The sequence below is a fragment of the Geotrypetes seraphini genome, chromosome 5 (assembly GCF_902459505.1).
Source record: "Geotrypetes seraphini chromosome 5, aGeoSer1.1, whole genome shotgun sequence".
In the NCBI taxonomy this organism is placed as follows: Eukaryota; Metazoa; Chordata; class Amphibia; order Gymnophiona; family Dermophiidae; genus Geotrypetes; species Geotrypetes seraphini.
In genome coordinates, this window is record NC_047088.1 from 116,403,357 (window position 1) to 116,425,877 (window position 22,521).

General features: G+C 43.3%; 1 protein-coding gene across 4 annotated transcripts in view; it reads right to left on the reverse strand.

The window, feature by feature from the left end:
* C5H21orf58 (chromosome 5 C21orf58 homolog) overlaps positions 1-22,521 on the reverse strand; it is a 328,538-nt gene that overhangs the window by 198,066 nt on the left and 107,951 nt on the right. For all 4 annotated transcript variants that reach the window (XM_033947056.1, XM_033947055.1, XM_033947054.1 and 1 more), the window contains one exon: positions 5,933-5,993. In XM_033947056.1, the coding sequence (XP_033802947.1) occupies positions 5,933-5,993 (61 nt within the window). The remainder of the gene's footprint in view (positions 1-5,932; positions 5,994-22,521) is intronic.

Consider the following 22,521-nt stretch of genomic DNA (forward strand, 5'->3'; position numbering starts at 1 on the left):
GTAGCAGCATTTCTCACCTCTGCCCAGGAAGAGATTATCATTCCCTCCCCCACCCCACTCCATCCCGGCAAGGCATTCCTCTCCATGGCACATCTTTCCAGTCCCTCTGCAGAGCTGGATGCCACCAGTTCTCCCTCACAGTCTCCTTCTCTGTCTACTCCTCCTCATTCTCCTTCTTCTTCCTCCTTTTTTTTTTTAATGTCCAAGAAACCCATTGTTATATAGGATTTGTCTCCATAGCCTTTAATGGTAAGTCTTATCATTGGCTGTTGACAGGCTAACATGGAAGTAATGAAGCTTGGCAGTTTATGATTGGTCCAGCTTGATGAGGATTAAGTCATGGAAACTGGTCTTATGATGCAAAGGCCAGGTCAACTTAAAATACACAACCCATTCTCTGATATGTTCATTAAAGGGGAGTCTCAGCAGACCTGCCCTCTGACCACCTTCATGGGTGTACAGGATTGTCCCAGATCATCATGACCTAAATGGCCTTCCCATGATCTCATCTTGAATAAACAATCCAGTTTCATGTTGCAATGTTTTTTTGTTTGTTTTCTTTTCATTATACCAGCTTGGATCAATAATGTTGACAGCTTAATTCTCTTTAAAAAAAATACAGTTCAGGCTTCGTCTGAACAGCAATGTAGCAGAGCTAATATGACTATTTTTTTTTTTCATCAAAAAGGGACATCTACTAATATTCAGTCCCGCTCCAGCCCCGCCCTAGCCCCACCCCCAATTTCTTCCATTCATTTTCATGTACACACAATATGTTATTAATTCGTAATGGTAAACATAAAATATAAAAAATCCCCACAAAGCACACTGTACGCAGAGAAAATGTTAATTATCATTTACGAGTTTCAGGGTTTTTTCAAAGATGTCAAGGCAGATTACTTTAAAATATGCAATGTCACCTCAGTAATTATAGAAAAATAGACAAATATAGTGTAAAATATAGACAGCAGATATAAATTCTCAAAACAGACACATTTTGATCACTAAATTGATAATAAAATCATTTTTCCTACCTTTGTTTGGTGATTTCATGAGTCTCTGGTTACACTTCCTTCTGACTGTGTATACAATCTTTCTTTCTTTTGCATCCAACATTTCTTTCATAATCCAGCCCCATCCCCTTTGGGTCCAGGTCTCTCTCTCTCTTTTCCCTTTGTTACCCTCCCCAGATCCAGTGTCAGTTATCCTTTCTACCTTTGTTCCAGGTCTCCCTCTCTCTCCCACTCTATCTGAACCTCCCATAGTCCTGCATCTGCCTCCTGTCTTTCCCCTTTTGTCCAAGCCTTTTTCTCTATAATCTTTCTAATATGCTTACAACCCCGCCCCCTTTCTCTGCCTCTTTCTCTCCTTCTTTCCTTCCTCCCGCCCAGCAGATTTAGCGTTGCTGATGACATCATCAGTGATGCGGCAGAGGAACGCCTCCGACATGAGAAGGCCCGAAGCAGCCCGTTTAGATTGCTCCTTCTTTTTCCCCCTCAGATCTAGTATCTGTCTCCTTCCTCTTTTCTTCCTCCCAGGTCTGGTATCTGTCTCCTCTCCTTCCCCCCTTCTCTGGCATCTCTCCGCACCCTTCCTCCTGTACTTCCCTGGTCTTCCTTCTCAATTTATTTTCTGCCTCTGTCTAAATTCTTTTTTACTATTCAGTCCTCAATTTCCCTCTTTCACTGTGTCTACCTATAGCTTGCCACCTCTTTCCCTCACCCCTTCCTGTAACTAACTCTATTCTCTTCTCTCAATCCTGCATGTGCCCTTTTTTCTTTCTCCTTCCCACTTCCTTCCAGCGTCTGCTCCCCCTGTCCCTCACACTTCCATTCAGCGGCTGTCCCTCCTCTCCCCCACACTTCCATTCAGTGTCTGTTTCTCTCTCTCTACCCCTTCCATCTACTGTTCACCCTCTGTCTCGCCACTTCCATTCACTGCCCTCTCTGCTCTTTCCACCCAGTGTCCGCCCTCTCTCTCTTCCATATGGCATCTTCCCTCTTTCTATGCTCCTTCCATAAACTATCTATCCTGTGTCCCTTCTCTCCTTTGTACATGATTGATTTCAGCTCTGTCACCTCTCCATTTTTCTCTCTGTCACCACCCCGTCCCCTATGCTCTGGCATCTCTCTCTTCTCCTTTCTTTCCTTCCCACCCCACGGTCTGACATCATCCCTTCTCTGATTACCTGGCATCTCTCTCCTTTCCTTTTCTTCCATCTCTCCCTCCCCCTCCATGCTCTGACATCTTCTCCTTCCTTTCCCCCTTCCTTTTCCCTTGGTCTGGCATACCTTCCTCCTTCCCTCCATGCCCTGGCATCTCTTCTTCCCTCCAAGCCCTGGCATCTCCTTTCATTCCCTCCCTCATCTTCCTTCTCCCTCCAGCTAGGTACAGCAACACTCTCCCCAATTCTCTCCCCCTATGCTCCTTTTCCTCCTTCTGTCACCCAAGGCCTGGTGTCCTGAACTTCATCGGGCATCAGCAGCATTCACAATTCACTGCTGTTGCCGGCTTCAGGCCTTCCTCTCTGTCGGGTCCTGTCTTCATGAAAACAGGAAGTAGGCAGGACCCGGCAGAGAAGAAGGCCTGAAGCCGGCAACAGCAGTAAATTGTAAACGCTGCTGTTGCCCGGAGAAGGTAATGGCGCCTGGCCTTGGAGCACCCGAGGGAGACCGCTTCTCCCCCCTCCCAGCCAAACCCCCACTGACCCTCCTATCTCTCCCTCCCATGCGAACCTTGCTGACCCTCCCAGCGAGATGACCGAACAACAAACCTACCTCCAGCAGCATTGGCAGCCGCAGCATGCTAAACAGGCTGCTTCGTGGCTTTCTCCTGCTGGTGAGTCCCTTTGTCGCATTACTGATGACATCAGGAGCAAGAAGCGGTTTAGCGTCCTGTTCTGAAAGAAACCTGATTGGTCAGGATACACCCTGAGGCAGCATGAATTTGTGAAACGCTGGCCACCGTTAGTGTACTGATCAGTGAAGATAAGTGGAATAATTTCTCTATTATTTAATTTTCATTGGCACATTATAGCACAGCATAAGACTTTATCACATAATGAAGGTTTTTTGCCAGTGAGGTGAACGCTCGACCACCTCTTTGAGCGGTTTTGATGAGATGGGAGGGCCCTTTCTGAGGCTTTTTCCTTCATTTTTTGGATTGAGTTAGGTCTATGCTGTTCCTGTCTTACATTTTTGGATATCTTCACATTCAGTGTTGAAAATGTTTACTCTATTATAATTTATAATATGCAATGTCACCTCAGGAACTATAGAAAAATAGACAAATATAGTGCAAAATATTGAAAGCAGATATAAATTCTCAAATCTGACACATTTTGATCACTAAATTGAAAATAAAATCATTTTTCCTACCTTTGCTGTCTGGTGATTTCATGAGTCTCTGGTTGTGCATCCTTTCTTTTTTCTGTACTCAGGCCCAACAATTGTCCCTTTCTATTACCTCCCTTCTTCTTTCCTATGTCCTTAGTGCCCCAGTGCCTCCTTCCTATGTCTTTAGTGTCCCATCCCGTGTCCTTAGTGCCCCAGTGCCTCTTTCCTATGCCCTTAGTGCCCCTTCCCGTGTTCTTAGTGCCCCCAGTGCCTCCTTCCTATGTCCTTAGTGCCCCTTCCCATGTCCTTAGTGCCCCCAGTGCCTCCTTCCTATGTCCTTAGTGCCCCTTCCTAAAATCTTAGTGCCCCTAGTGCCTTCTTCCTGTGTCCTTAGTACCCCAGTGCCACCTTCTATGTCCTCAGTGCCCTCAGTGCCTCCTTTCCATGTCCTGAGTGCCCCCAGTGCCTCCTTCCTATGTCCTTAGTGCCCCTTCCTAAAATCTTAGTGCCCCTAGTGCCTTCTTCCTGTGTCCTTAGTACCCCCAGTGCCTTCTTCTATGTCCTCAGTGCCCTCAGTGCCTCCTTCCCATGTCCTTAGTGCCCCAGTGCCTCCTTCCCATGTCCTTAGTGTCCTCAGTGCCTCCTTCCTATGTCCCCCTCACTGCCTTCCAGCCTTTGTTCCACCCCCTTCCCCGAAGTCAGCCTGCCTGCCTCCCTCCCTCCCTGCCGTGCCAAAGCCTGCCTGCCTGCCTCTTTCCCTCCCTGCCGCGCCAATTCAAACCCCACCATCTTCCGCCACTTCACCTTCTTCTTGCCACCCAGAAGCCTTCTTCCCGATGTCAATTCTGACGTCGGAGAGGAAGTTCCGGGCCAGCCAATCACTGCCTAGCTGGCCCGGAACTTTCTCTTTGATGTCAGAATTTAGTCGGGAAGAAGGCTTCTGGGCAGCAAGAAGAAGGTGCAGCAGCGGCGGACAATAGGGTTTGAATCGGCGCAGCAGGGAGGGAGGGAGGGAAGCGATCGCCGGTCCCGTTGTCCCCACGCACATTTTCAGGACACTGTCCCTGAAAACGGGACATTTTGGCGTCCCAAAGTGGTGGGTCGGGACTACGGGATGATCAGTCCAATAACAGGACAGTCCCATTGAAAATGGGACGCATAGTCACCTTAAGCATGGCTGCTTGGTCAGTAATCCAGGGGTGCCTTTTTGTTTGCTAAGTTTTACCTTGAAGCATTGTTCATGGATAATAAAAGACAACAGGTAAACTGTTCCATTCAAGTGTTGAGGATTATAAGGGGGCAGCTTTATTGTTTTGCACAAATGTAGCAATACAGTTGGGAGGGAGAAGACCATCTGTGGAAATACCTCTCCTTATCCCAGGCTGCCTGGTGATGAAGGCTTTTTATCAGGACAGCACAAACGAAAAAAACCTAACCAGCAATGTGATAAGGAAGAGAAGAAAAGTTTGTTTTGGAGTTTTTTTCCCCTTGAGCTTATTGAGCCTTTTTGGTTGGGGGCTGGGACTGAACAGATGGTTCTAACCAGAACTGTGTGGACTGCAAAGTGGAACTCCATTTTTTTCTCCCCTTTTTGCTTTGGCCAGCTGACATAAGTGAAGATTGAACTGTGAGAAAGTATTCTGACATTTGGAGACATTATGTCTGATATTTTCTACTGACTGAACCTGCTAACGATAAATGGCTCAGGGTTTCTATACCAGTGTGCATATGAGACATTGTGGGGGTTTTTGGTGACTTTGGTTTTGCCTAGGCCACACACCTACACACCTTTACCTCATGGCATGGCATGTCACGTGACCTGTTAAGCATCCCTGCCACAATACATAGTAATGAGATGCTTATATGCATTTGTGTGTTTTGATTCTCATTATTATAAACCGGTAACCCTCATTGACCTAAATATCTCCTGCATTAGAACCCATTAAGACATTTTAAGAGGCTAATAACGCATATAACGCTAATAGGTTACTGCCCTATCACATCTTGATAATTTCCCCCTTTATCTGGGTAGGATCCCTCATTCATGCTAAATATCGACATAAAGTTTTTATATGATTTTCAAGGGATTTTTGAATTTAGGGGGGGTGGGGGTTGTCCTCCTACTACAAAGGGCAGCTGAAAAGTTCTCAGCCCAACCAAGAAGAGAATAATGTGGAGCCATGAAACTTACAAGTTATTCCACACTTTTCTTGACACTTTTCATTTCATCTCATATCATGAAACGAAAAATGTCAAGAAAAGTGTGGAATAACTTGTAAGTTTCATGATGCCACATGATTCTCTTCTTGGTTCAGCTGAGAACTTTTAAAGGGCCCCTCATATTTCATGCGTTAATTTAAACTCACTGTTACATGTTCTGCATAATGTTGATAAAATAATATAATCTAAACCTTATCCATATTCCAGCATTACCTTAAGAATATAAATTTTTCTTTTTTGTCTGTTCTTTCCAGAAAAATGCAAATCATTCTTTAATGTAAGAATCTTATAACGGGTATATTATTTTGTCAGTAGGAAATTCATTATCATGTAATTGTAGCGTATAATGCACACATCGAGAATAATAATAATCTTACTTGCAGTGGTCAATGATTTTTCAAAGTTATCTTCTGTATTTTTGCGTTCATTTTCCAGTTTCTGTGAATAAAAAGGTCACAGTTAATGACATTGTTGCTCACATCTGAAGTAGAGTTAAATAGGCTCAACATGAAAAATGGGTGTGATTAGACTCCTTTTTTCTGCATCATTTTTTTCTCCTACCAATAACAATGCAAACCTTAAACTGTACTTAATTCAATTACAATCCATTTGCAAAAGAACTTAGGGCTTTATATTTAAAATGATTTATATAGCCAGGAGAGGCTTCTGGTCCTTTTAAATCACCTGTGCAAGGTAATCATGCATATTCAGGGGCACTTAACCAGCCAGATTTTTGGGGGGTGTTCTGGGGTAGAGTCAGCACTTGGCCATTAAGGGCCAGATTCTGCAACTGGTGCCAGTATCGGCCGGCACCTCTAAAACTGCGCAAATTGCATGTCAATCAAGCACCAGCGTTTGTTGCAGATTCACAGCCAGGTCAAACATAGGTGCTGGAAATGTAGGCCACGGTTTTAAAAGCCTACATTTCCAGTACTAGTTTTTGACATAAATTAAGCCGACCCGAGCATAAGGCCATTTCCGGTGTTAACCATGCTTCCATCGACTGGCACCTTTGTGGATAAGATTCTGACACTGGAAATACAGATGCCAGCGGGCGCCTAACTTTTTCTTAAATGCATTTTTTTTTTAAACGACGTGGTCAATTGCCACATTGCTTAAAGGCAATTGAAACAAGATATGTGAAGGTAGGGTAACTACTGCTATCTACCTTTTGGCGACACTTCAAGAATCAGGTCCTAAGTGCCAATATTCAATACTTAACCAGCCAAGGTAATTGCATAAATAATGATCACATAAAAGTCTGTCCTATATTTATGCAGAGAAAACTATATTTATGCAGTTCACCATATCCATAGAAACATAGAAAAATGATGGCAGATAATGGCCAAATGGCCCATCCAGTCTGCCCATCCGCAGTAACCATTATTCTTCCTCTTAAGAGATCCCACGTGTCTATCCCAGGCTTTATTGAATTCAGATACAGTCTCTGTCTCCACCATCTCTTCCGAGAGATTGTTCCACGCATCTACCACCTTTTCTATAAAAAAGTATTTCCTTAGATTACTCCTGAGCCTATCACCTCTAAAATTCATCCTATGCCCTCTCATTCCAGAGCTTCCTTTCAAATGAAAGAGACTAGACTGATATGCATTTATACTACGTATGTATTTAAACGTCTCTATCAAATCTCCCCTCTTCTGCCTTTCCTCCAAAGTATACAAAGTCTGTCCTCATACACCTTATGACGAAGACCACACACTATTATAGTAGCCTTCCTCTGGACTGACTCCATCCTTTTTATATCTTTTTGAAGGTGCGGTCTTCAGAATAGTACACAATATTCTAAATGAGGTCTCATCAGGGGCATCAATGCCTCCTTTTTCCTACTGGCCATACCTTTTCCTATGCTCCCTAGCATCCTTCTAGCTTTCGCCGTTACCTTTTCAACCTGTTTGGCCACCTTTAGATCATCACATACAATCACATCCAAGTCCCACTCTTCTGTCGTGCAAATAAGATTTTCGCCACCTAAACTGTATCATTCCTTCTGTTTTATGCATCCCAAATGTATGACCTTGCATTTCTTAGTATTAAATTTTAGCTGCCAAATTTCAGACCATTCTTCAAGCTTCATTAGGTCTTTCTTCATGTTATTCACACCACCCAGGGTGTCTACTCCGCAAAGAGGCAAATCTTACCTGACAGCCCTTCAGCAATATTGCTTATAAAAATGTTAAAAGAACAGGCCCAAGAACAGAACCTTGAGGCACACCAATGGTAGCATCCCTTTCCTCAGAGCGACCTCCACTAACCTCTGTTGTCTTCCTCTCAAACCAGTTTCTGACCCAGCCCATCACTTTGGGGCCCATCCTGAAGGCACTCTGGAACACTGTCAAAAGCTTTGCTTAAATCTAAATACACCACATCTAGCACACTCCCTCTATCCAATTCTCTGGTCATCCAGTCAAAGAAATTGATCAGATTTGACTGACAAGACCTACCTCTAGTGAATCCATGTTGCCTCCGATCCTGTAATCCACAGGATTCCAGAAACTTCACCATTCTATGTTTTAAAAGAATTTCCATTAATTTGCTAACAGAAGTCAGACTTACTGTCCTGTAATTTCCTACTTCTTCCTTACTTTCACTTTTGTGCAGAGGGACCACATCTGCCCTTCTGCTGGTACCACTCCCGCCTCTAGAGAAGTATTGAAAAAGTCAGTCAGCAGAGCCACCAGAACTTCCCTCAGTTCCTTCAGCACCCTTGGATGTACACCATCGGGTCCTATCACTTTGCTAACATTTAATTTAGCTAGCTGCTCACTAACACAACCATCTGAAAATTGATCAGTGTCTACCACTACTCCATTCCTATTCACATTTGTCTTCTGTAGTCCCACTCCTGGTGCTTCAGCCGTTAACACAGAACAGAATTGTTAAACAATTCAGCCTTTTATCAGTTTCTACATTATTTCTTCCCTTCACTTTTGAGTCTAACAATGCCACTTTTGCACATCTTCCTATCAGTGATATATCTAAAAATTTCTTGTCTCCCTATTTTACTGTATCAGCTATTTTTTTTCTTCCATTTGTATCTTTGCTTTCATAAGAGCATAAGAATAGCCTTACTGGGTCAGAGCAAAGGTCCATCAAGCCTAGTAACCCGTTCTCACGGTGGCCAATCCAGGTCACTAGTACCTGGACAAAACCCAAAGAGTAGTAACATTCCATGTTATCAATCCAGGGCAAGCATTGGCTTCCCCCATGTTTTTCTCAATAACAGACTATGGACTTTTCCTCCAGGAAATTGTCCAAAACCTTCTTAAAACCGGCTACACTATCTGCTCTTACCACAACCTCTGGCAATGCGTTCCAGAGCTTAACTATTCTCTGAGTGAAAAAATATTTCCTCCTATTGGTTTAAAAAATATTTTCCTGTAACTTCATCGAGTGTCCCCTAGTCTGTGTAATTTTTGATGGAGTGAAAAATAAATCCACTTATACCAGTTCTATCATATCTCCCCTCAGCCATCTCTTTTCCAAACTGAAGAGCCCTCATTTTTATAGTCTTTTCTCATCCCCTTAATCATCTTGGTCACTCTTATTTGAATCTTTTCTAGTGTCGCTATAATTTTCTTGAATGCAATACTCCAGGTGAAGTCGTGATATGGAGGCATTATAACATTCTTAGTCTTGTTAACCATCCCTTTTTTAAATAATTCCTAGCATCTTGTTTGCTTTTTTGGCTGCAGCCACACATTGGGCAGAAGGTTTCATTAAATTGTCTGCAACGACCCAGATCCTTTTCTTGGGCGCTAACCCCAAGGTGGACCCTAGCGTCCGATAACTGTGATTTTTGGGTTATTCTTCCCTTTGTTCATCACTTTGCATTTGTCCACATTAAGGCCTCCTTTTACGAAACTGTGATAGCAGTTTCTAGTGTGGGGAGCCGTGCTGAATGGCCCGCACTGCTCCCGACGCTCATTGCAGGCCATTCAGCGCAGCTCTCTGCGCTAGAAACTGCTATCGCAGTTTCATAAAAGAGGGGGTAAATATCATCTGCCACTTGGATGGCCATCTTCCAATTTCCTAAGGTCTGCCTGCAATTTTTCACAATCTGCATGTGTTTCTAGTCGGACCTTAGACTAGAAACTTCTCTTGAAAAGTTCAAATCTAAACTAAAAACATTTCTCTTTAATGACGCCTACTCATTCTGAATTTTTTAAATTTCAATAAGAGCCCCAAACAGCTTCTAGGCAGTCGGCATTACTGAATTGAAACGCTTCTTTTGAAGCGACTCCTATTCTATCTTAGTGTGCTAAGCCCCTCCCTCTCTTCCCTTTCTTTTATGATTTTATTTATTCGTATTTAATCTCTCACCATGTCCCACTTATTCCTTTTGGTACCAGTAAGTCTACATGTTTGTCACCCCCCTCTATTTTTTATTTTTAACTTTTTATTTTATTTTAATATTTGATAATTGTAAACCATTTAGGTATGCTTTTGATAAATGGTATATCAAAGATTAAATAAACTTGGAAAACTTTAGTGTCATCTGCAAATTTAATTGCCTCACTTGTTCTAATTTCCAGATAATTTATAAATAAGTTAAATAGCACCAGTACATATCCCGTGGCACTCCACTGTTTACTCTCCTCCATTGAGAAAAATTACCATTTAACCCTACCCTCTGTTTTCTATCCAATAACCAATTCCTAATCCACAACTGAACTTTAATTTTCTCAGGAGCCTCTCATGAAGAACTTTGTCAAAAATTTTCTGAAAATCTCAATATACTACATCAACCGGCACACGTTTATCCACATGTTTATTCACACCTTCAAATAAGTCAAGGAAATTGGTGTGGCAAGATTTCCCTTGGCTGAACCCATGCTGACTCTGTCCCATTAAATCAAGTTTGTCTATATGTTCCACAATTTTATTTTATTTTTATATATTTATCTTTATTTAATATCAAAGAAAAACACCTTTGAGAAGGAAAAATAACATCCAGTAAAGAAATATTATACAGTGGTACCTTGGATTACGAGCATAATCCGTTCCAGGAGCATGCTCGTAATCCAAAATGCTCGTTTATCAAAGCGAGTTTCCCCATAGGAAATAATGGAAACTCGCTTTGATAGGTTCCCCCCCCCCCGAGGCCAGCAGCGCTGCTCCCCCCCCCCACGAGAACCGGCATTGCTCCCCCTGAAGGCCCCCCCCGTGAACCGGCACCCTCCCCCCCCCGCATTCTGCACCCCCAGCCGCCATCGGGCACCCCCCCTGGCCGCAATCTGAGGTCCCCCCAACCCACCCGGACCCTCTTCTTACTTTGCTGTAGCCTCCGCAGCGGCACCGGCACCAGCATGTCCTGTGCATGGTGCCGGTGCTTGAAGATCTGCTTCCTGTGCTGGGCCTTGAGAGTTCACATTCGACGTGAGAGTTCACGTTCGACGTGAACTCTCAGGCCTTGAGCATGCGCACATGCTCAAGGCCCAGCACAGGAAGCAGATCTTCAGGTACCGGCACCACGCACAGGACATGCTGGTGCCGGTGCCGCTGCAGTGGCTACAGCAAAGTAAGAAGAGGGTTCGAGTGGGTTGGGGGGACCTCAGGTCGTGACGGGGAGGGGGGCCCAATGGCGGCGGAGGGGTCCCGGATCGCGGGGGGGGGAGGGTGCCGGTTCGCAGGGGGGGGGCGCTCGCAAATCGAAGCGCTCGGTTTCCGAGGCGCCGATTTTGCGAATGTTTTGCTCGTCTTGCAAAACACTCGCAAACCGGTGCAATCGTAAACCGAGGTACCACTGTATATGATATTCATAAATAATAATAATAATAACAACTTTATTCTTGTATACCACATTATCATGGAAGTTCTATGCGGTTAACAGAAGAGACTGTACATTTACAGCGATGTTACAATTTCGTTAATGTTACATTTACATTTTAGACGATACATATTCGGTCAAGTTACCTTTACATTTTTGACAATAAATATACGGTGAAGTTATTTTGGCAGCTAGGTTATAAGTACAGAGTGGTTACATTTGCTATAAGTTAGATACAGCAGCGTTACAGATAGCAGTGTTACATGAGGCGGTAAGGGTCTAGGGGGAGAGGTCAGAAGGGAAGGGAGGATAAATCAGAGGAATTTGTCAAAAAGGTAGGTTTTAGTTAACTTCCGGAATGTTTAATAGTGGGGGGAATTGGAGATGAGAGTAGAGAGGCATTTGTTCCATTTGCCCGCTTGGAATGCTAGAGATCGGTCAAGGAATTTTTTGTAGAGGCAGCCCTTCAGGGAGGGAAAGGAGAACAGGTAGGTGTTTCGTGTACGAGAGGGGCATGCAATTTCAAGGTGCTCAGATAGGTAGATTGGTGAAGAGCCTGCTAAGATTTTGAAGCAGAGGCAAGCGAATTTAAAGGTGATTCTTGCCTCCACCGGAAGCCAGTGGAGTTTAGCGTAATAGGGGCTAACGTGGTCGTAGTTTTTGAGGCCGAAGATGAGGCGGACGGCGGCATTTTGTACTATTCTTAAACGTTTGATGGTGTTTTTATAGGCTCCTAGGTATATGATATTACAGTAGTCCAGTATGCTTAAGATTAATGATTGAACCAGTAAGCGGAAGGAGAGGTGGTCGAAGTGGTGTTTGATAGTGTGAAGTTTCCAGAGGGTGCAGAAGCATTTTTTGACCTGGGCATTGGTATGGTCTTCGAAGGTTAAGCATCTATCTAGGATGACTCTGAGTATTTTTATGGAGGGGTTGATAGGATAATCTAGGCCGTTCAGTTTTATGGAGGTGTTTGTTATTTTATGAGTAGGGCTTGCCAGGAAGATTTTGGTTTTTTCAGTGTTCAATTTTAATTTGAATTGGTCCATTGTTCTAACTTGGTGAGGATGGAGAATGTGAGTTGTTCCGTCTGTTGGGTGAATGAAGTTAGGAGGATGATGATGGTGATGTCATCGGCGTAATGAATGATTTAAGGTTTAAGTCGGCTAGTGTCCATGCTAGAGGTGCCAAGTAGATGTTAAAGAGGAAGGGGGATAGTGGGGAGCCTTGTGGGACTCCACAGGAATTATGCCATTAATGGGAGAAGGTTCCATTGCTGTGGACCTGATAAGTACGGTTAGTTAGGAAGCTTGAGAACCAGTGTAGACTTGGCCGGAAATGCCGATGGAGTCAAGACAGCAGAGCAGGATATCATGGTCGACCAGGTTGAAAGCGCTGCTTAGGTCGAGTTGGAGTACTAGGGCGCTTTTGCCCAGAGAGAATAATTGGAGGAGGTAATTGGTTAGAGCTGCTAAGACCGTTTCCGTGCTGTGGTTTGAGCGGAAGCCGGATTGGGAATCGGGAAGGATGTTGAACTTTTCTAGGTAGTTCATGAGGTCATGGTTAATGAGGCCTTCCATGAGTTTTTGGAAGAGTGGTATGTTGGCGATGGGTCTATAGCTGGTGGTGGAAGAGATGGGTTCATTGTTGTTTTTGAGGCGGGGGGATACGAGAATGTGGTTAAGTTCAGTCAGGAAGAGACCAGTGGACAGGCATAGTGAGACCCAATTGAAGAGTTCGGCTTTGAATTGGGGGGGGGGGCGGATTTAATAATGGTGGGTGGGCAGTTGTCTAATAGGCAGTTGGAGTTGGCGTATTTTGAGAAGAGTTTGAGAAAAAGGTTCCGGTCTGGGCTTTCAAATGAGCTCCAGGTCATGTCGGCCCTTGAACCTGTTGTGTCTACTGCTGGAAGGTTGAGTATTGTCTCAGTATTGGGAGTTGTAAGTGACGATTTTAGGGTTTGGATTTTATTGGCGAAGTGGTCAGCTAGGATGTACAATAAAAATAGTCCACAACGAAAGAGAGAGAATCAAGCACTATCAAGGGTAGTTGAATTCAAGAAAAGGAAAATGTGACAATATACTCGTAAATACAGAGCAAAATCAGTAGTATATAATACTAAGCGGTCTGAACAGTGATATCAGTAGGTTCATAGAAAACATATCTATTAGCTTGATAATACAAGGAACGCGCAGACTGACGTAACATTAGAAATTTTTTCCACCGAGACTGCATCCACTTAGAGACATCAGGAAAAATGGCTACTTTACTACCAAAAAATTCAACATTCTCGGCTCTAAAGAATAGACAAAGAATTTCTTCTTTGTCTTGTAAAAAGACAAGTCACAAGTGTAGCCCTTGCAGAAATTTCAGACTGTGAAGATTCTAGGATTTCTGTAATATTAAGTTCTGCTGATTGATGTTCCAAGTCCTGCTTTTCTTTAGGAATATTTAAGTAGTACAAATTCTGTAATAAGGGTATAACTGTCTCAGGATACTTTAAGACAGAGGTTAGAAACTGTTGGAATAGTTCTTTAGGTGATTGTGGTCTGGAGACTAGAAAATTAATCAGTCTCAAGATTTAAATTCCCATTTGCATTCTCCAGGTTCTCAATTTTCCTGGTCAGCAATACTTTATCCTTATTATGTAAATTAGAGGGATTTTGTAACTCTGAGACCTGCATCTCGACTTTGTCCATTCTTTTGTCCTGATGTTGAATTTGTAGCTCTAAATTCTTTGAGTTGAGGAGGTTTGTGAAACAGAAATAAAGTGAGAGGTGGAGTCGCTCTAGAGAAATGCTTAAAAACATGGATTCTTGAGGGAGGGAGGGTTCCTGAGTGGGCAGACTTGATGGGCCGCAGGCCTTTTTCTATCGTCATACTCTATGTTTCTACCTTGTGAAGGCTTTCAATAGCTTCCCAGATTGCTTCCATATCTATCACTGGTGGTTTTTTCAGCTGGTTCAGGAAGGAGGAGAAGGACGTTAAGAAAACTGCAACCATGGAGTCCATATTGGAATTTCCGCCTCCTGGGCCACGTTGAATCTCAGGTTCCCCAGTCACTGTAGAACGAAGCTGAAATTCCAGCGAAGGTGGAACTGCCTCCGGGGTCAAGGGTGAGCTAATCAGCGCTGGCAGAGTAAGGATCATCTCTGCTGCTTCCTGCAGTGCCATTGGCATCCCTGACAACATCCCAGGGCATGGGGGAACTCGCAGACCAGCTCGCAGACCAGCAAAACTTCCCTGTCCGAAATTGAGGTCAGCCCCTCTCGATCAGCCGAAGCGCCCCATACAACTGGGACAGCATAGGTGGTGATTGCTGACTGGTGCATTGGCGCTGTAGCAGAGAAGGAAGGAAGTCCATCTCTCTGTTTTCCTCTACGCTTCAGCATGGAGAAACAGCTAAGAAAAGGCAAATATATAAGTATTATTTTGCCTGCGTAGCAGGACTTTCCTGCTATGCGACTTGCTCCGTTGCCATCTTGAATGTGTCCACAATTTTATTTTTTATAATTGTTTCCACCATTTTGCCCAGCACTGAAGTCAGGCTTACCTGTGTGTAATTTCCAGGATCTCCCCTGGAACCCTTTTTAAAAATCAGCATAACTTTGGCTATCCTCCAATCTTCAGGTACTACAGACGATTTTAGTGACAGGTTACAGATCACCAACAGCAGGTCATCAATTTTATGTTTGAGTTCTTTTAGTACCATGGGATGTATACCATCCAGTCCAAGTGATTTATCACTTTTTAACTTGTTGATTTGGTTTAATACATCTTCCAGATTCAGAGATTTCTTTCTGCTTTTCCGCTTCATCACCCTTGAAAACCATTTCCAGTTTGGGTCGATCTCTTATATCTTTTTCCGTAAAGACTAAAGCAAAGAATTCATTCAGTCTCTCTGCTATGGGCTTATCCTCCTTGAGCGCCTCTTTTGTTCCTTGATCATTCAACGGTCCCACTGATTCTCTCACAGGTTTTTGGTTTCTGATGTATCTAAAAACATTGCTGAGTTTTTGCCTTTACTGACTACTCGACCAGCCTCTCTTATATTTTCCAAATATTTTTGCCTGTCTTCCTCTTAATGCAATATTTTGTAGTTTATAAAAGCTAACCTCTTATTCCTTACCTTCGCAGCTACTTTTGAGAACCAAAGCATCCTTCTTTTTCTCTTACTTTTAATTACTTGACACACAAAAAGGTTTGTCACACTTACAATAATTCCTTTCAGTTTTGCCTACTTCATTTCTACTCCTTCTACATGTTTCCATCCAGACAGAGTGTAGGAGGAGAGAAGGCAGGGAGAGACAGAGTTTCTGGAAGGGGCAGACAGTGGATGGAAAGAAGAGAATGACAAGAAGATGAGGAGTTATACATATACTAGTTTTTTTAGCCCGTTACATTAACGGGTGCTAGAATAGATGTGTAGACCTAGGCATTTCTTTCTTTCTGTCTGTCTTTCTTTCTTTCTATCTCTCCCCCCTGTCCATCAGTAGCCCTTTTCCCTTCCTTTGACCTCCCCCTTGTCCAACAGCACCCCTTCCTTGCTACCCCTGTCCATCAGTAGCCCTTCTCCATTCCTTTTATCTCCCCCTGTCCAGCAGCACCCCTTTCCTGCTCCCCCCTGTCCAGCAGTAGCCCTTCTCCCTTCCTTTTACCTCCCCGTCCAGCACCCCTTCCCTGATCCCCCTGTCCAGCATTAGCCCTTCTCCCTTCCTTTTACCTCTCCCCTGTCCAGCAGCACCCCTTCCCTGCTCCCCCTGTCCAGCAGTAGCCCTTCTCTCTTCCTTTTACCTCCCCCTGTCCAGCAGTAGCCATTCTCCCTTACTTTTACCTCTTCCAGTAGTACCCCTTCTCCCTTCTCTGCTCCCTGTCCAGCATCTGCTAGGCCGGGCAGCCTCAGGGCTTTTACTAGGCTGGCCCACCTCACATTATCAAAGTGGGCCGGCCTAGCAAATGCCCAGTGGCTGTTGATGAAACTGTGGCTGCTGCCGCTGCTGGTCCGGAGGTGAGAAAAAGAGGTGTCCCAAAAGTGGCAGCGTAATCAGAAGGTAGAAAGTCATCTGGCGTCGGAGATCGGGGCAGGAATGTTGCTGGGGAAACCATTGCAAGTGTCGCAAACCAACGAAGGCTCCTACTGCGCATGTGGTGGCACAGAAGCATGGATCACGAAGCACAGACGCACGGAGATTAAAGTGCGCATGCATGCTAAGGGTTTTATTATAGCGGATAATCATTTAATAAAAAAGCATAAAAACAAATAAAACAGGTAAATAAATGGGGGTGGGGATGGGTAGTGGAGGGACATGGCCCAGGGGCCCAGTGTAATTGTGTGCATAGGGGCCCTCAAAGAATTAATCCTGCCCTGCCCATCTGAACAAAGTTCCTTTTTTAAAAAGTCTAGAACCTTTACTTTTGAATAAGCCCTATCTATACCTGTCTAAATATTAAACTGTACCATGCAGTGATCACTGAATGCCAGATTATCATCCACTGAAACATCAGAAACACTTTCCCCATTTGTAAGCACTAAGTCCAGTATGACCCTATCCTGCGTGGGTTCGATTACCAATTGCTAGAACAGTTCTCCATGTAGAGAATCCAGGATCTCCCTATATCTGGCATGTTAAAATCATCTATTAGTAAAACTTTCTCTTTTTTAGATAAATTTTGAATGTCTACTATTAAATCTGTCCACTTCTTCCATCTGTGAAGGAGGCCTGTATATCACACCAATGTAAATATATTCACCATTCCCTCTTTCCAAATTGATCCGCAGGCCTTTTCCTTACCCTGTAGATAATGCAATTGTGTGGCTTTAATATGATCTTTAACATATAATACTACTACCCCTCCTTTTCTTCCTATCTTGTCTTTCCTGAACAGATTATAGCCCGATATAACTACATCCTAGTCATGGTTCTCCGTGAACCACGTTTCTGTGATCGCCACTATATCCAACTCATCTTCTTCCATCACAGCTTCTAGATCCAGATTCTTGTTTCCCATATTTAGAACATTAGTATATACTGCTTTCCAGACATTGCCCCCTTTTCCCATCCATGTAGAGGTATTCAGTGATTTACTTACTTGAGGGCTTATACTCTCCTGGGGGCTTCGATTATCCTGCCTCATCACTTCTAGTTTATAGCCCTCTGTAATTGGTGGCTAGCCTGCCACCAATTACACTTCTTCTCTTGTTTGACAGATGTATAGCATCCCTGCTCAGCATCCCTTGGAAAATCATCCCATGGTCCATGAAGCCAAAACACTCTTGATAACACCATCCCCGTAGCTACGCAATCATCTCCAGGATACATTGAGACAGGGACCCTGCCAACCCTGAGCTTGAACCTCAGGAATATGAGCCTTGTCCTACCATCCACTTAGGAAGGAAGGGTTTAGAACCACTGAGAGAAAGACAGAATCTAATTAGAAGTCCCAGTTGTAAAACTACCACTCTAAAGTCTGCAAAAGCTGAGTCCCACTTTAAGTGTGCAGGTCCCTTTAAATCTTCTCCTGTCCCAGCCAGAGGGAGGGAGGTGGGACCCTGGAACATAGAACTTTAGGAAGCAGCCTTGCTTGCTAGAGAGAGTCCCACCACCTGGCCAAGGAGGAAGGAAACAGCCCAGAAAGCCAAACGTAGAACTGCTAAGTAAGCTGTTGGAGAGAAAGCATGAGCAGGTAGAAGTCCCTGATATTGAAATGCAGGAACTGGATTCAGAAAAGGCAGACTGTGACCCACAAGGAGAAGGTATGGACTGGCAGCCTGCTTTGAAATGCCAGGTAATGCTGATGAAAGAATGGACTTTTGAACAGTGTCACAAGATGGAGGAACTGTAAGTAATGGTTTGGTGTTTTTCTTGTGTGTGAAAGGACTGAAGATGATATGATTTTTACTTGCTGCTTTATTGTGTGAAAGGATTGTTTAAAGCTAATTGACTGCTAAGGATAAAGCCCAGGTAAGGAAAACTTGTGCTCCCTGTGAACTTCTTGCCAAACGTTTTTTTTTTTCTCTGAAGAAAATTGCTCTGTTTGAAAGCTACCAGTAAGGACTGTGTAGGGTTGGAAGCTGACCTGGTAAAAAGCCCTGCCTTGTTAAAGTCAGAGCTAGGAAAGATAGAGAAGCATTTTTGTGAAACTTTTTTTTTCTGTTGGTGCTAGCAGCTGGGTGTCTCCTGAGAAGGGAAGAGCCATGTGTTCCATTTGAAATTAAGAACAGGAACAGCACTAAAAAAGGAACTTACTGCTTTAAAACTTTGTATAGTATTCAAAACCAGGAAACCAGAAAAATCCTAAATAGGGCCTTTTTTTTCTTTTGTCTAACCCTGTCTGCCATAACAAGGGCAACTGAACTGAGAAGTTTGAGCTCTGCTCAGGTTGCTGAGAACTGTAGTTTTGCTAAAGCAGAGTGGGACTATGTGAATTTCCTTTGCAAAGTGTTTTGCTGGACTTTGTTTTCCTGTTGGCTTATGTGTTTGAAAATCCTGAAAACCTGACAAAGAGAAATTGTTATTGGGGGGGGGTTTTCTTAATGCTAATAAACCAGTCTTGTTTTCCTTTCCAAGTGTCCTGGTATGCCTGGGGAGATACCGGGGGAAGGGAAATTGGGAATAAGACCACGTAGCCATCCTGACTTTTGTGATTGTGGGACCAAGCACAGGCCTCCGCTCGGCCAGCCACAGGTCCCTGTCACAATGTGCTTCTCTGACCTGGCCCTTACCTTCGACAGGGAGGATGGACGAGAATACCATCTGCACACTTGACTCCTTCACCTTCTCTCCCACAATCACAAAATCACTTTTGATACGTTCACAGGAGTACCTGACAGTATCATTAGTGCCAACATGGTTGAGCAGCTTTGGATAATAGTCATCATGCTTGATGAGTCTTGGCAATCTATCCGTAACATCTTGGATTTTGGCACCAGGCAGACAGCATACCTCCTAGGACATCCTGTCTGGTCTGCAGGTGGATGCTTCTATACCCCTCAGAAGGGAATCACCAACCACCACTACCTTATGCCTCTTAGTGGTCATTGATCATATACTCACAGGCTCAGTGCTGGTGCCTGGACATAGCCTGGCATTGAATTTCTGAGGATAACACTGGCGGCAATCAACAAAATGCTGATTGCTGTCAACTGAATATTGAGCCCTAAGTAACTTGCTAAACCTTAGGGGGGGGGGGGGTAAGTGGCTTATGTGCAAATGATGTACAGAATAAAGTAGCAGTCACTGTACAGCAACCACACTCTACATGCATCTTTTTAAAAAATCTTTATTGATATTTAATTCAAGAACAGTACAATGAAATATATATACAATTAACTTCAGAAACAGCACTTATAATCAAGCAAAGAATACTACAAAATAAATTTCCTCCTCCCTCCCACCCTAATATAAGAACAGTAATAAAGTGCATTAAATTATATATACTCATAGGTTCATAAAAGAGCACTTATATGTAATCAAAATATATCACCCCCCCCCCTCCCTCCCTCCCTCCCTCCCTCCCTGGATGTGCAAATCAAATAAGAAATACAGGCATAATCCCTCTAATCATAGTTAACAAAATTAGTCAATGGACCCCATACTAATTTAAATTATTTATTAAGACACGATAAATTTTGTAAGAATCCCATTCAATTTTTTATAAAAAGACCCTGGAAAATAAACTGGCAACATACTCATTTGATAACAAACTACAGGCAGAACCATCATTTTGATAGTTTGGACTCTCCCCCATCAAGAAAGATGCAATGGGTTCCAATGCTCACACATTTCTTTGGCTTTCAACAATAAAGATTTTTCATTTACTGTCATTGTGTCTTCCAATGTTTTCAGAATAATAATACCTAAATATTTTATACCCTCTTCCTTTTAAAGGAATAGGAATGGATCCAATAAGCCCTTTGCACAATGTACATTTAACGGAAGAACCTCTGACTTGCTCCAATTTATTTTGTAACCTAAAAATTTACCAATCTGTCAATCAATTCCAGTAAATGTAGAATGGTAGACTCAGGATTCTTCAAATGAAGCAAAATATCATCAGCATATGCCGAAACCTTGTAATCTCAACCTGCATATGGGATTCCCTGTATCTCCTTTGCCTGCCAAATAGACAACAATAAGGGTTCCAGAACAATATCAAAAAGCAAAGGAGATAAGGGACACCATTGTCTAACTCCCTTCTTTAGAGAAAAACGATCCGAAAATGTTAATATATGACCTGGCAGAAGGGGAACTATACAAGGTTTGAATCATTTGAATAAATCCGGATCCTATACCAAACCAATCCATTGCTTGATACATGAAAGTCCATTCTACACGATCAAAGGCCTTCTCTGCATCCAAAGAAACAGAGAAGGCCGGATCATCCATTGTTTTTGCTAAATTTAGCATATGGAATGCCATATGGTATTATTTGAAAAATGTCTTTGAGTAACGAAACCCATTTGGTGCATACTAATCACATAAGGGAGAGCTTTGGCTAATCTTAGAGCCAATAACTTAGCCAGGAGTTTTCCATCCACATTAATTAAAGAAATAGGCCTGTAGTTTGAAACCAACATGGGATCTCTGTTTGGCTTTGGCAAAATGATTGTTAAAGATTCCGTCATAGTACCTGATATACAACACTTAGTCAGTTGTGATTGATATAAATTTAAAAAGATGAGGTAATAGTATAGTTTGAAATTAGTTGAAAAACTCCACTGTGAATCCATCACTACCTGGGGCAAATCCAGCCCTGAGACTCTTCAATGCTGCCTGGAGTTCCTTAAGTGATATAGGCACTTCAAGATTTCCTTTTATATGCTCAGGAATTTTAGGCCCCTTAATTAATTTTAAAAATTATCTTCCTTCAATTTCTTTATTTGAATAGAGCTCATAAGAATATAAAGCTTTGTAATAATCCAAAAATTGTTTTAAAACATTTCCAATTTGTATGCATCTAAATAATGGGAACAGTCTCCCTGAACTAATCAGTCCAAAATTTATTTGGATTTAGCTTATACTTTTTCAGTTGTAGTTCAAGGTGGGCTGCATTCAGGTATATAAGGTATTTTCTTGTTCCTGAAGGGCTCACAATCTAAGTTTGTACCTGGAGCAACAGAAGGGTAAGAGACATGCCTAAGATTACAAGGAACAGCAATGAGATTTGAACTGGGCTTCTGTGGTTGTCAGTCTGGTGCTCTACTCAGAAGGCTACTCCTCCAATCTAAGTTAAGTATTCTTCCCCCATTTCTTGTGTGCAGTTTCTTGTAAAAAACAAGTAACTAGATTGTTCTAAGATATGTAAATAGAGTATATTTTGTGGACTCAAACTCCGAGAGTGCTTAGCAGCTCCCAGAGGTATTGACTGCAGCTTGTGCTGGAGCATGCCTTCTTCATCTCTGGAAAGAAGCAGATTCCATCTTAGCCACCCAATGCTATAGAGAGAGTTTGTCTCCCCAATCTGGTTCTACGCTTTAGGTTTGCTAGCCTCCTAACTTGGGTATATTTGTAGGAATTCAGCTTGTGAGAGAAGCTAAAGTACATATTAGCTCTGCATAGGGACTATGTAAAACATTCCTGACTTTCCCTAAGTAAAGGATATGCCAGTACAATGTATGGACCCTGTGAGAAAGCACTACTGAAAGATCTACAAACTGTAAGGGTTCATACTTGTTCTAAATTGATATTAAAAAAGACCTGTTCAAGGAACAAGGAGTCTAGGCTTTGTAATATTTAAGCTATAAGCCCAAAGAGTTAAACTGCTTGACTATTATTCAAGGTATTGACATCCGCTATAATAAAACCCTTAGCGCGCATGCGCAGTTGAAACTTCGTGCGGCCGTGATCCCTGATCCATGGCTCCGTGTCGCTGCATGCACAGTAAGAGCCTTCGGCAGTTTGAGACGTTCCTGCCCCGATCTCCGACACCAGCTGGCTTCTGACGACGCCTCTCCTTCTCACCCTCGGACCAGCAGCGGCAGCAGCCACGGGGCATTTGCTAGGCTGGCCCACTTCCATAATATGAAGCAAGCCAGCCTAGCAAAAGCCCCGAGGCTGCCCAGCCTAGCGGATGCTGGACAGTGAGCAGGTAAGGGAGAAGGGCTACTACTGGACAGGAGGGAGATAAAAGGAACGGAGAAGGGCTACTGCTGGACAGGGGGAGCAGGGAAGGGGTGCT